This window comes from Sinohyriopsis cumingii, chromosome 9 (genome assembly GCF_028554795.1).
Source record: "Sinohyriopsis cumingii isolate HCF-2022 chromosome 9, ASM2855479v2, whole genome shotgun sequence".
Lineage (NCBI taxonomy): Eukaryota > Metazoa > Mollusca > Bivalvia > Unionida > Unionidae > Sinohyriopsis > Sinohyriopsis cumingii.
In genome coordinates this window covers 35,893,498-35,908,928 of record NC_142969.1, presented here as the reverse complement: position 1 = coordinate 35,908,928, position 15,431 = coordinate 35,893,498, and the positions used below count along the sequence as shown (strand labels likewise).

Here is a 15,431-nt window from a genome sequence, read left to right as displayed (position 1 = left end):
TAACCAACCCACCCATAAACATGGTCACATTTTAGACTGGATTCTTCATAGACCTGATGATAACATTCTACGGTCCTCCCTGGTATCCCATGACCTTGGATCAGATTACCTCTGCATTATATGCTATCAGTCCCTAACCCTCCACCTTTATCTGCTACAAAGAAAAACATCCATATGATAAATAGAAACAAATTAAGGCACGACATCCAAGCTAACTTAACAACTTGCTTACCTCCTACAGCAGAACAACTCGATAACTGTCTGCGTTCATTGCTTGACAAACATGCCCCAGCTACCAAGTGCAGAGTATCAATTCAAAAGTGTTCTCCATGGTATAGCAGTGTTAGGGACCAGCTTCGCACTGCTAAAAGAGACCGCCGTAAAGCTGAGAGGCTCTGGCTTTCCACCAGACTCACTATTCATAAGCAAATCTATGAAGTCGCTAACAAGAATGTCACAAATATAGTCCATGCAGCGAGATCAGCCCACTACACTACTAAGACCATGGAAAGTTCCAGCTGCAAAGAGCTCTTCGAGATTACTAACAAGCTAATGTCAAGGAATAAATCAACACCACTTCCAACTATCTTCTCTCCAGTCGACCTTCCGGTGATGTTTGCACATTTCTTCCGTGACAAAGTACAAACCATTAGAGATAAGCTTCACATCACAATTTCAATTGACTCGTCGTCACCATACAGTTGGGATACAGAATTTGAGCGGCAACCATTAGCAGCATTTGAACCGGTCTCTATGGATTTCGTACGTACAATCCTGATGAAGAGTGCACCAAAGTCATGTGAACTTGATTCAGTTTCAACATCACTGCTGCTTGAGTGCTTAGATCCAGTATTGCCTTCACTAACTGATGTTATTAATACCTCTCTCTCATCTAGGGATTTCACATCATTTTTCAAAACTGCCATTGTAAAGCCTCTGCTGAAGAAACCAACACTAGACCATAACGATTTAAAGAACTACCGCCCAGTTTCTAATCTCCCATTCATTTAAAAAATCTTAGAAAATGTTGTTCTATCCCAGTTTGTACCTCATCTAAATTCAAACAGTCTTTTAAGCAAAGTACAATCTGCATATCGCCCTTGCCACAGTATTGAAACTACTCTTCTAAAAGTAGTTAATGACATTCTCTCTGCGTTGGATAGCGGAAAGATTACAGTCCTCACCCTCCTTGATTTGTCTGCAGCATTTGACACAATAGACCATGATATATTACTTCACCGTCTCCAGCATGTATTTGGCATTCATGATACAGCCTTACTGTGCTTTAAGTCCTACTTGGTCAACAGGACACAAATTGTATCTGCAAATGGAATACACTCCAGCCCAGTTGATCTATGTTGTGGTGTTCCACAGGCGTCTGTTCTTGGATCTGTTCTCTTCATTCTGTACACTCAGTCGCTCTCAAGTGTCATAAATCATCATGCAGTGTCTCACCAATTGTACGCTGATGACACACAAATATACAAATCCAGCCACCTAACTGAAGTTGATGCTACCATCCAAGGTGTAGAGAGGTGCATTTCTGATGTGAAATCATGAATGACTTGTAACAAGCTGCAGATGAATGATAATAAAACTGAGGCCATTCTGATCAAAACACAAAGAATTTCTCATTCACATCCTTTACCTCAAACAATAAATATCAGCAACACCAACATTAAATTCACACAATCAGTACGAAACCTAGGTGTTACTCCAGACAGTACTCTCACATTGCACCAACATATCATGAACATATGCAAGGCTGCATATTTGAGCTGAGACGCATCAGCTCAATTCGCAAATATCTTTCAGTTGATGCCACTAAAACACTTGTGTGTTCATTAGTACTTTCAAGACTGGACTATTGTAACTCAATTCTGTCTGGTTCATCTCAATATCTACTCCAGAAACTTCCAAAAGTTCAAAACACAGCTGCTAGGATCATACTTAGAGTACCACGATCAGAGCACACCTCCCCTCTGCTCTGTACCCTACACTGGCTATCCATTGGATCCAGAATCAAACACAAAATTTGTTCTCTGTGCTACATTTCACTGTCGGACTCTAGTCCAACATACCTATCTAACCTCACTCATGTGTACACACCAGCAAGATACTTACGCTCCTCTTCTGACAATCGTATACTCATTATTCCCACTATGAAAACAAAGTCATATGGACAGCGTTCTTTTGCATACCAGGGCCCAGCAACGTGGAATGAATTGCCCACTGAATTTAGACACCAAGACACAGTGATCACATTCAAGAGGGCTCTCAAAACTCACTTATTTCGACTGCAAGAACAAACTTAAAGACCTAATAATGTTTCCTACCTGAAATATTCTCAGCATGTTTTTTTTTATTTTTTAATGTTTTTCTAATTTCATGCTGTTTGTTTTTGTAATAATATTGTTATGTTTCTTATCTTATAGGTGTTGTCTAATGTTGTAAAGCGCTTAGAGCTTCTAAAGATTAGGCGCTATACAAAGTCCTCATTATTATTATTATTATTATTATTATCTTACTATCTATCTACCTCCCAACCGACCTACCTACCTATATCGATATATATATATATATATATATATATATATATATATATATATATATATATATATATATATATATATATATATATATATCGATCTAACTCTATATCGAGCTATCTGGCTATATATGTATGTATGTATGTATGTATGTATGTATCTTTTTATCTATCTATCTAGCCATCTATCTATCTATCTATCTATCTATCTATCTATCTGTCTGTCTATCGCAAAGTACATCATATTTCAAACAATAGTCGTACCACATATAACCTCCACGGAACTAATTCTCCGGTAATGTTTACGACATAACGCTCTCAAGACAGAGAGAGTCAAGGATCTATGTAAAGCGGGCTTAGGTCAATGATACGTGGCTTTAATAGGACATTTAGACAACAGTCTTTGTCAACTGTCGGGTTCCTCGATGCAGAACTGTACAAGCAAATTGTACCTAATTACCTTTTAAACACACGTCACATAATTATGATTTCATTCTTACATGGTGTTTCTTGATTCAAATCTTTATTATGCATCCTTTTACTTTTCCAATGCGAAGACTGATACTGTGCGCAGTGCACCAAAAAGTCTGACACAGACACCACATAGAACAATCATTTGTACATCGAATAACTAAAACTTTCTAAACTACAATATCACGAGCATTTCTTTTGTTAACGTTATGTAAGGTCATATGTGCATAATTTACACATGTTACCATAAAGTCTCATCCATACTGTAATTTTATGGTTAGGCGTTTGTTTATAGCCTGAGGAGACACATAAATGACCCAGGAATGACATTGCAACGTGCACGTTGTTAGAGTTCAGCATCAGGGAAGAAATAATAACAAACTACATAATTGTTGCTGCAGGCCACTTTCAGTGACTTCATTATATATTATATATAGAAATAAAACATAATTATAGTCAAAAGATATACAAATGCATACTTTACATACATAATGAAGCTCAAGTGCTTGAACTTTTGGGCTCCGACCGTCCTTACAGACATAGTAAAGATCAAATGCTTGAAATTGTATACGTATCTCACGATAATATGCGAAACTATATAATAAAGATCAAGTGTTTGAAATTTTATACATCTACACATACATGACAAAATTTGAAACTACAACCATGCAATAAAATGAAACTCAAGTGCTTGAAATTTTTTGGGCTCCGACCGCCCTTACATACATAATAAAGATCAAGTGCTTGAAACTGTAAACATATACACACGATAAAATGCGAAACTACTACCATGCGACAAAAACCAACGGTGATAAACATGTATTTATGATATGCAGATTATATGCAAAAAAAAAAAAAAAAAAAAAAAAGGTTGGTTGTATAGGGGCGGAGGTGGGACTTAAAATTCCACTTAAAATTTAAAATATTTCCCTGGAACCAGGATAGCGTCTCTACAGCTTTGCAGTTAAGTTGAAAAAGACGCTGATTACCATTCAAGTAACTGTGCGCGGTTGCAGGCTCTGACCCCTGATTGGCCAATGAACCCATGTGACCAACAGGGGGCAATTGGATTGGCCCTTCCCTGCCCAGCTCTTTGTTCCAACATAATAAGGTAAAATCTAGACCCAACCTCATCACACCACCCATAAATGTACTTACGCAGGCGTAAGTAGTTTTATGGTTAGGCGTTTGTTTATAGCCTGAGTAGACACATAAATGACCCAGGAATGACACTGCAACGTGCACGTTGTTAGAGTTCAGCATCAGGGAAGAAATAATAACAAACTACATAATTGTTGCTGCAGGCCTCTTTCAGTGACTTCATTATATATTATATATAGAAATAAAACATAATTATAGTCAAAAGATATACAAATGCATACTTTACATACATAATGAAGCTCAAGTGCTTGAACTTTTGGGCTCCGACCGCCACCACACAGAGAAGACCCGCCATATCAAGCGCTCTCTGTGTAGCCCAAAAGGAGAAAAAGGGGGGTGGGGGTATACCTGCAGCAAGCCAACAACAAAGATGGAAGAAAATTTAAGCATAATGTGATAAGAAAAGAACTCTGCAAAGCAGACAACACAGTCCAAACCTTTAAATACAGATATAAAGTAGAAACATTGTTGTTTCTTTGTAAAAATTACAAGAAACAAAAAGAAAAACAAAAACATGTATCAGTATACAGTTAAAGTAAAACATTTAAGCATAAAAACCATATATGTCATATGTACAAGTATACATTTAAGTCCAATTTGTGTAGCCCCCATGTGAAGTGCAATGCTCTTCAATGAACCCATATGAAAGGCAGCGACTTGTCATATAAGGACCACGGAAAGTGAAATGCTCTCCAATGAACCCATATAAAGAGCAGTAACCGTAAGATGTGGACAGCTGTATTGGTCTGTGCACCCACGAGACCTGGAAGAACAACAATCGGAAAACAGAACCCGCGGGAAGTGATTAAAGTCTATACTCCTAAATTAGAATATAAAGTAAAAGCAAAGTAAACATAAAACAACCTAACCATCCTATAGACAAATAAGCAGATAATGCCGAATTGTGCACCCCACACTGTGAAAAGAATATATTACATATCGGATCGCTCTCTAAAATTCCGGTTAGCCCGCTGGTCCCAACTTTGATAAAAGATTGTGAAGTGATAAGACCTGCTCTTCAATGAACCCATATGAAGAGCGTTGACTTTGCGTTATGGTCCGTGAGCCCACGAGACATGGAAGGAGAACCGGAAAGAAGAACAGTATGTACTAAATCAGAGATTGGAAATTCTATCGCTCAGGCGTATATATTTCTTGAAGGCATCGGACCTCCACCGACCCAAGACTCGAATAAGACTGTCCGAGAGACCCTGCATAGCACCCTCTGTGGCTGCCCCTATCCTAAAACTATGTGTTTTAAACAATTGAGGGTTAAAACCGCATTGCACTAGCGCTGTGCGCAGAGATTTGCTGAATTCTTGCCTAGTTATGGGCAACCCCACAGAGGTAATGAAAAGTGGTCCCGCCTGACAACCCCGCAGTTGCCAATAATGGCGCAGCGCTTGAACAGGGCATGGGTCTTGTAATTTTTGGGGCACGATCCTTAAGCGAAAAATTTTACCATTGGAGTGTTTGTAATTTGCAAAGTGAACCACTAAACCGCTGTCATTGATAAGAACCTGAGAGAACTGAAGCAAGCTGGGATTGCTGCAACCCGTCTGTCTAACAGTAATTTCCCCCACCCGCAGAAAAGCATGAAATGCAAGAAGAAACATAGATTTAAATAAAGCCGCACGAAAAGCATTGTGGGTAAATGTCGGCAGGACTAGCACGAGTTTGTTTAGCATACATTTATCAATTGGTAGTCTGGCATCTGTTTGTGGTAAATGTTTATGAATCGCTTGTAGTAGTTTTTGAATAAGAAAGGAATTGGTTGGGTCAGGAATATTTCTTAGTTTGTGCACATAGCCAATAGCCGATATATATGTAGATATGGTTGATGGTGCGTAGTGTTTTTCAAAAAGGTACGAGATAAAAAGTGCCAGATTGGTACTTGAAATGGGAAAATCACTGTGGATATTGAAAGCCGTTAAAAATTCTATGTAATGTTTCCAACTGCGCCTGTAAGATTCTACCGAGGATAGAGAAAGAGCACTTTGTACTAACATGGACAGTATCACTCCCAGTCGGTTAATGTCGGTAGTTCCGGGACCGTTTCTGGCATTTCCTCTGCACAAGGTGAGAGCCGGAGGAATTTGCCCACCTGTTGGCGAGAAAGAGCATCCGCTAAATCATTTTGAAGACCAGGGACGTGACGCGCACGGAACACGATATTGTATTGGAAACAGGTGAGGACCAGCCGCCGAATCAAAAACATAATGTTGGAATCTCTGCATGATTGCTTATTGATTATATGAACTAAGGCCATGCTATCAGTATGGATATGAATACAATTGTTAGCAAGCAAAGGCCCCCATATTTGAATAGCAATGACAATAGGGTAAAGTTCTAGTATAGCAATGTTTTTCTCTTTCCACTCCTCATTCCAAACCCCATGAAACCATCTAAAGCCCAGAACGGCCCCGTAGCCCACGGTACTAGCAGCATCAGTAAAAAGATTCAATGTATCAGAGTTCAACCAGAGGTCCGGTAAGAAGAAAGAGCGACCATTGAAATGCTGAAGAAACCGACACCACAACATCAAATCAGATTTTACGGCTTTGTTGAGTCGAATGTGATGTTGGGCGTGTACAACCCCAACTGTGTGACTAATGAGTCGACGAAGGAATGCTCGGCCTGGAAGAATCACACCACAAGCAAAATTGAGGGTACCAATTATGGACTGAAGATTATGAAGTGCAATCTTTGGTTTCTGCAGGCAGCATTGTATCAGTTCATGACATGTTGCAAGTTTGTCAAGCGGTAGACGCACTTCCATTATCTCTGAATCCAATTCATAACCCAAGAAAGTCAACACAGGGGCAGGGAGGAAGGTTTTTTCCTCTGCCATAGGAATGCCAATGTCTTTACAGAGTCGTAAGAAGTCGTTCAGTTTCTGTAAACATCCAACGTAAGTACTATCTAATATGAGAAAATCATCCAATATATGAACCATATGATGTATCCCCAATTTATTGTTGGCTATCCAGTGCAAAGCCCTGCTAAAAGTTTCAAAAATACTACAGCTCGAACTGCACCCCATTGGTAAACATTTATCAAAATAGAACTTGTTTTCCCATTGAAAGCCAAACAGGTGATATTGGGAAGGCATGACCGGTATGATTCGAAAAGCACTGGCTATATCAGTTTTGGCCATATAACACCCTTTTCCTAACTGTTTAATAAAAGATATAGCATCTTCAACCGTAGCATACTTGACTGACGACTGTTCTGGAGGAATATTATCGTTGACCGAGTGTCCTTGCGGATGTGACAAGTGATGAATGAGACGGTAAGTGCCACTAGTCTTTTTCTCAATCAGTCCTAAGGGAGAAATCTGCATTACCTGAAATGGTCGAGAACAGAAGGGACCCGCAAAGTTCCCCAGTGTCAATTCCTTTTGGATTTCTTCCGTCACTATTTCTGGCTGTGCCTCAGCCGAAGGCAAGTTGTTACAACCCGATGTGGAGATGGACCCACTGTGACCGATGTCAAAGCCCAGAGTGAAACCATTGAATAGATATTGTGTTGAGAGGGGGTCGAACCCTTTTAACCAGAATAGAAGGCGATGTGGTGAAATTGGCGTAGGTAACGCCTTACTTGAGTGGTCTAGGGGTGCCTGATGGGGCACCGCCCGCACTATTTTTGGTTGGTGTTGCTCCCGATTTTGGGATCCCACGAAAAAGCAAAGGTTTATTTTGACTTTCCAACTTTTGAGAATAACGTGGCAAACTTTTAAACGGTTGAGTAACATTCTGTTTGCACGCTGTAAAGGGGTGGTTACCGAGACAGTTGAAACATTTGTGCTGGAACGAGCAGGCCACACCAGCTGTACAGTTTCTACCCTTGTGATAGGTAAAACAGACTCCTGAGGAATTTTGATGTTGAGATTGCTGTTGAGATTGTGCAATCCCTTGCACATCTACAACCGACTGCAGGTACAACTAAAACTTTCTAAACTACAATATCACGAGCATTTCTTTTGCTAACGTTGGGTAAGGTCATATGTGCATAATTTACACATGTTACCATAAAGTCTCATCCATACTGTAATTATAACGTCTGCTCCTAGAAACTAATTAATTGGTTTGAGATATGTTCCCCAATAGATTATCCGTAAGGAGACAAATAAAACCTAAATTGTTACACAACTGTAATGGATATCCAAAACCAGATATCATATACCATACGTTGCTTACAAATATACCCCTTGTCGGAAAGCTTATTATCTGCACTTTCTTCTCTAACACTTTATTGTTATGGAGGTTGCGCTTGAATCATTTCTGGTCGATATTGCCGCGGTGACAATGCGCTTTCCAATTAATTACCGTGAAAACATGTGCGATAAAGTAGTGTAATTGATTAGCACACTGGATATATTCATATATCAAAGGGTATGAACATAACCTTTACCGAAACATATAACTGAAATTATTTTCCTAAACAATGGAGAAGAGAGTTTGGAAATACTCAGATGTTATTCACAGTTACTATACGAATGAACAAGAAAAACACTAGTTAAGAAAAAAAGGAAAGATATTTAATGTTAAAATCAATGTTGAATGTGTTAGTTTTGTAAATAACTTGCCTATGAACCTTCATTCATGTTCTATATTATACAATAATACTTAGAATATCAACCTGATGGTGAATTCCTTCTATTAACCGTCTCTAATGAAACCATTAACAAAATTAAATTATAATATCCACCGCGTGCCTTGTTTCCATTGCGCTAGTGTCTGTACTATGAACAATTCAACAATGAACATTATTTCTTGAGTGATTAATTACCATTTGCATTCGAAATTGAGTGCATGTTCATAAGTGTACGTTTCATATGATTATTCGCATGCATTTTGAAAACTGATTCTATTTTCTATCGTGCAATAACTACGTTTACAATATGCTCATTTGTTTCTCCGTTAACTTTCGATTATCAGAATCGTTCAATATTTTATGATATTGCACACCTTCATATTGCACCCACGTGCAGGACACGTGTGCCCAATAGTGTATTAGGAACTACTTTGTAAACAAATCATGTACATTCGCATAGTAGGTGCAGTACCTTTTGTTTGATTAAATTTGTTTTTGAATGAACTAAAGCAGATGTTTCTTGGACTGCAACATACCAACTGCTTTGCTACATTCCACATTAACCTTCTGATACATTGTTTTAGATTTTGCAATAGACACCAGATTTCATAAAATTGATTGGTACCTACAAATAACATGCAAGCTATAAAGGCATAAACTGTTTCCTTTAGATGGTAATAAGAATGGCAAAAAAATATACTTTCCATTTTATATCCAGAATTTCCTCAAACTGTACTTTCCTAATTATGCAAATCCGAATTACATAAGGCATGTCATGAGTTCTCAAGCTTGATTACACATTTCGAAATTGTGCTGTAATTATTGGTGACTGCATTTGTATGGGAAAATATGAACGAGTTTTTTGGAAGGAATACTGCAGAATCTGAAAATGAAATAACATTAAAGTCAATAGCGTCTTTTTTGATAATTGCAATTTAAAAACTTCATATTTTCCCATTATGATTTCAAATAGTAAATGACAGAACAAACACACTTGCAGATGTAAACACGCTTCTCCCACCTTGCTTAAATGCGATGTATTTCATGTACAATTTGCAGAGATGAATCCAGTCCAAAATCACAAACCTTCGTAGAATCGAAACAAAATAAGAAAGTCTATTCATTCCAGAACAAATGGAAAAGTTGTTGCAATGCACATTCATTCACAATATAACTGCAAATTTCAATTTTAACTAGACACGCCATTTTCTTTCGAAAGTTATGCCGAGCGCACGATTAGGTTCACGTTTATCTGGACGGAGTTATGTGCGCATTAATAATGTTGTTCTGTAGTGACGAATCCGCGCTTGTGTATTTAGCTTGGAATATGGCATACATTCATTTACGTTGTTTCTTGTAGTGTATTTTGTTTATATAATTAAGCCTTATGTAGAATAAGAAAATGGGCATATAATAGAAAGGTTACTGCATTTTATGGGAAAATATGAACTCGTTTTGTAAGATGGATATACTGAACTCCCAAGGTCGTGCAGTATTCCATCAAAAAATCTCGTTCATTGTATTTCATACAAATGCAGTAACCTAGAAATATTCCTGCATATGGTTATTAAAAATTATTTTGATTTGGTAATGACAAAATGGAAAAAAAACAAGAACACAGGATTTAAGTTGCATATCTCATTTCCAATGCGTGTCATTTTTCCTTTGCGTATTTAATTTCCCTTGAATTCCGTTCTTGCAATTGGTGCAATAAAGCTTCAACTCGTTTGTAACGGAATAAATAAAGTCTCTCTAATGGTTTTATATACTTTTTAACTTCAATAGGAAATAGTAACTCTTAGCCATTAACTTCACTGTCACGAAGATATGATGTGCTATGTAGTATATTTTATGCTCCTAAAATCCATAATTAATCCATTACACTTCTTTGAGTTTCCATCACCACCGTGGACGACCCAAGGCACGAACATTCGTTTGGGTTTTATATACACTGCCTCTTCGAACTGAAACAATTGACCTCATGCAACTATTATTTACCTTCTATATCACGCATAAGTAACAATATTATGCCACTTTTACAATAACTGATAGACGTCCATGGTATTGTGATGCACAATAACGAACCTTCGTTCACTATCCATCATTGGTATCACCATAGGTTGATCGGCTCGGTTATCTATATTACTAAAAGAAAAATAAACGATGAAATCAAAAACACTGAACCAGAAGTTGTTCACATCCATCTTTTTTCATAGGCAACAACATGAGATATTTTAACATTTAAAATTAGCAATTGACATTTGATTTTTTTAGAAAGGAACACTATGAATAAGGTATGACACATTAGACTCACGGATCTTTCTCAAAGAACGCCTTATGTCTTAAATTATTGTTGTTGTATTATTATTTTTAATACTATTATTATTAGTTCCCCTATAAAGCATGCATAACAAGTCCGATGTTTCATGTGTATTGATCTCATAATATTGCAGTAGTAAAATCATTCATACAGTCTTACTCGCTTTTGCTTCTCTTCTCATTTCTTCATATTTTCCATTTCAGTAGACAAAGGTGACGGCAATGTTTAAAAAAAAAACGAATGCTTAATTTGGTACTGGCACAAATTATGCCGATACCAATCATCGTAATTTACAATGATTATGAGTGACATATGACACATTTAGTTACTTTCATGATTTCGTGTTTTCTTTTTCGATCATGCATACATTAAAGTCTCTATGTTAACTTTGGTTTTCTTTCCTGTAGGGCTGGATCGGATTTATTGCTGGTTCATTATATGAGCCTTTAAAAAATGAATGCTATATCAGCAAGCAGCGTATTGTGCACAATCCTTTTCGTCATTTTGAGCATGTAGACTAAAACTAGACGGATACATATATCTGATTCGATATATAGCGTTAAAGTTACATATTCACCTACCAGAATGCATTAAGTTATTAACTGACTTAAAATCCGTGAAAAGTAATTTGAGAATCATTTTCTATTGATAGGCTAACGTTCCACACAAAGCAATTCCATTTTGTTAAATTGTACCCCCGGTAATTTTAATAGAGACAAAACTAGCATGTCATATTGAAGAAAAACAAAATGTAATGTCGGAAACGTGTGTCCATTTAATCCGAGCTGCGCATCTTAAATTTCTACTTCCGCTTTTCAGTGATAATGATGCAAATATAAAAAAGAAAAGAAAATATAGCATTAATTATATTTTAACAGAGATGTATATGAGAGAAGTCTCATAGAAGCCCGTCGTCACTTTGAGAATACTTATATGAGAGCACTCCATTGATAACAAAGTAAGGCGCACTTGTTTGCAAAAGTCAAAATCTTAATTACTTTACACATCATTGTGGTTGCAAAAGAAGCACTGTTATATATTGTATGTCTTTAATTTCTTTCATATCTTAATAACTTGAAAAATCGATCTTATTACGAATAAAGTTGTCCATATACTACGATGCAAAGAGCACTCAGGCAGACATTGTGACCTATTTTAGTATTATGGGCCCATCGAAGCCTATACCGTTGGGAATTTCAGGACCAAGGAGATGCGGGATACATTTATCACATCATATCATGAATGTATACTTCACAATTACTTATGTGTCAAAAACATATTTTTGTGTCGCACATTGCTTTGACAGGAAATAAATGCACGGATTATTGTAATAATGCCTCCAAATTCATGCATACCATTAGCGATAGAAAGAATTAGAAGAAATGGATTTATAATGTTAGAACTATACCGCTGATATCATTGTTTCTCGAGGCGCGATTTGTGTGTGTGTGTGATTTGGACTTTTAACGTAGCTTTAACAATGTTTCACTCATATCGCTAGGATGTCTGCAGTGTGGCAGTTAATTTAATACTTTTGTCTAGCACTGGGGCATGATGCCGCAGACATGTAGCATGATGTCCCACCCAGTCACATTATCCTGACACCAGACCGACCAGTCCTAACACCAACTTCTTAATGCTGAGCGCCAAACGAGGCATATGTTAGTACTACTTTTTGTAAGTCTTTGGTAGGACTCAGCCGGGGATCGAACCCACGACCTCCCGCATCCGAGGCCGACGCTCTAACAACTAGGTCACCGGTGCGATCGCGAGAAGCATAATATTACATAGTTTCACTTATATAAATTTGTACATTTATGCTTATATACATATATAAATGAATATATAAGCGTATGTATACCTATAAATGTACACACATCTGTTTATCGTTCAATCTATCTATATATTTGTATGTCTGTCTCTTTGTTTCTCTATCTATATATCTATACGAGTACTTGATACTGTGTCTGTGTGGAAACAATAATGGCAATACTCACACACAGACAAAGATATATAAATGCATAAATTTGTACATTTATGCCTATACACGTATATAAATGAACATATATGGCTATATGCATACCTATATATGTACACACATCTATTTACCTTTCAATCTATCTGTATATCTGTGTGTCTGTCTCTTTGTTACTCTATCTATCTATCTATCTAACATTGAGTGCTTGATTCTGTGCCTGTGTGGGAGCAATTATGGCAATAATCACACACACACACACACACATCTCTCTCTCTCTCTCTCTCTCTCTCTCTCTCTCTCTCTCTCTATATATATATATATATATATATATATATATATATATATATATATATATATATATAGATAGATAGATATCTGTGTGTGTGTGTTTGGTTGAACACGATTACACGTTTCAGTCACCTCTTTTGACCATGTAGTCCTCATTTATTTCGTAATATTTGCCATTGCTTTTCTAGATCATTTATTATCTTGAATTTGATAATCCCGATGATATATTCGTTTAAGAGAAAATAAATTCAGTTAAACACAGTTATATACAAACATACATACATACATACATACATACATACATACATACATACATGCATGCCTGCCTGCCTACCTACCTACCTACCTACCTACCTACATACGTACATACACACATGCATGCATACATAGATACATTCATACAGATATACATGCATACATACGGATTAATTAACTGAACTGTTAGTCATGACCTTTAAATTCCTTTTAACCAGATAAGTTAATCTTTTACATTGACAAGCAAATATTACATCAAAAAGAAGCCACCACTTTAAAAAAGAACTATGAGTTTACCTTTCAAATGCGTATATAGGCTAAGTGAAAGTTGAACAGAATACAACATGCTATTCAAATAGCCATGTGTAAGTAAACTTTGATATAAGAAGGGCATCCCTTAATATTTGGCCTTATTTGTATTCTATTCTAGGTTTGAAGTATGACGAAAATATCGAATTGCTGCTTTTCGGATACATGGTATGCATTTAGAACTTTGGGCAAACATGCTCCATGATATCATTGATACATATATAAGTGTGCGTAAATACTTACGCACGTATTAAGTGTGTTCTTAATTGTGACCGTTTTAATTCCCGTTGAGCAGAGGAAGTTAATGTTTACACTGACAATGAAATACAAGGCAGAAAACAATATCCTGCCACACGTGTAGACAGTGGAGATTAACATTAAACATAATTAAATATGCAAATCATGGGTATAAGTAAACTTTAATATATAAGTTTCGTATAAAAAAGATGAAGCCCTGACTAACTGACCTTATTTATATTTTAGGAATTACCCTGAAACATGACGAGCAGGTCACCTCTAGTAATTGTACTTGTACTTGTTGCGATAGATGCCATCCAAACCCAATATGACAATACGACACAACATGGTCTGGATTTACGACGAGCTAAATCAGTCGACATATCTGTTACGGCTGGCAGAACCGAATGTCGGCCAGACAACGTGTGCGGATATCATCAGAATACCAGATATAGTTGGTGTTATACGGACTACAGCGGTGGTTGGGATTACTGTTGCACTGGCAATTGCAAATATGGAGATACACATTACCTTTCGTGTCAATCTGGAAATTCATGGCAATATTGTGGTGGTTTTCGAACGAAGGATGTCTCAGGAAGACCATGTCTTAAAACACATCCATGTGGCATGCACTATAATGAAGGAGAAAATGGCTTTCATTGGTGCTATGTAGATATGAATCGAAACTGGGGCTATTGTTGTAGACCGCATTCGACATGTGATTATCATGGTGAGAGCTATACCTGGTGTTATATAGCTGGTGATACATCTCTTCACGAATGGCAGTATTGTGTGAAAAATTGATGAAAGAACAGTTTAATAAACTGACAATACCGCTAAGACATACCAAGGTAACTACATCGACCGTGAAGTTCATTTATATCTATCTATCTATAGATTTATGTATATATTATATATCGATCTGTCATTCTGTCTGCTATTTATCTCTCTCTCTCTCTCTCTCTCTCTCTCTCTCTCTCTCTGTATGTATCTCCATTAAGATGCATTCAAAATCATCGGCCGTTTGTGGTGTCCTTTATCCCAATTATAAATATAATCCATTATGTACATGATACGTATCTAATTTTGCTTTTCTATTAATTATTACCCCAATGTTTTAATTGAAGCTCAACATTTCGCTTATTTTGATCTTTGTCAATTGTAGCTACTGGTAAGAATGCTAGAAAATTGCAAATTAAATTTGGTGTACCTTCGTGCCTTTTGGGCTCGATTCTATTCAATTCTGGAGAAATACATTATAAAAATAG

The 15,431-nt window shown here is 37.0% G+C and overlaps 2 protein-coding genes across 2 annotated transcripts; both read right to left on the bottom strand.

Annotated features, from left to right (window-relative positions):
- Positions 1 to 3,403: 3,403 nt before the first annotated feature.
- LOC149791551 (uncharacterized) lies at positions 3,404 to 6,189 on the bottom strand. Its single transcript, XM_089969217.1, has one exon. It carries the CDS (start codon positions 6,187 to 6,189, stop codon positions 5,296 to 5,298), a length of 894 nt encoding a protein of 297 aa, XP_089825343.1. The 3' UTR covers positions 3,404 to 5,295.
- An 8-nt stretch (positions 6,190 to 6,197) lies between these two features.
- LOC149791550 (uncharacterized) lies at positions 6,198 to 7,845 on the bottom strand. The gene has a single exon (XM_089969216.1). The coding sequence runs from the start codon at positions 7,521 to 7,523 to the stop codon at positions 6,198 to 6,200; it is 1,326 nt and encodes a 441-aa protein (XP_089825342.1). The 5' UTR covers positions 7,524 to 7,845.
- Between the last annotated feature and the right edge of the window lie 7,586 nt (positions 7,846 to 15,431).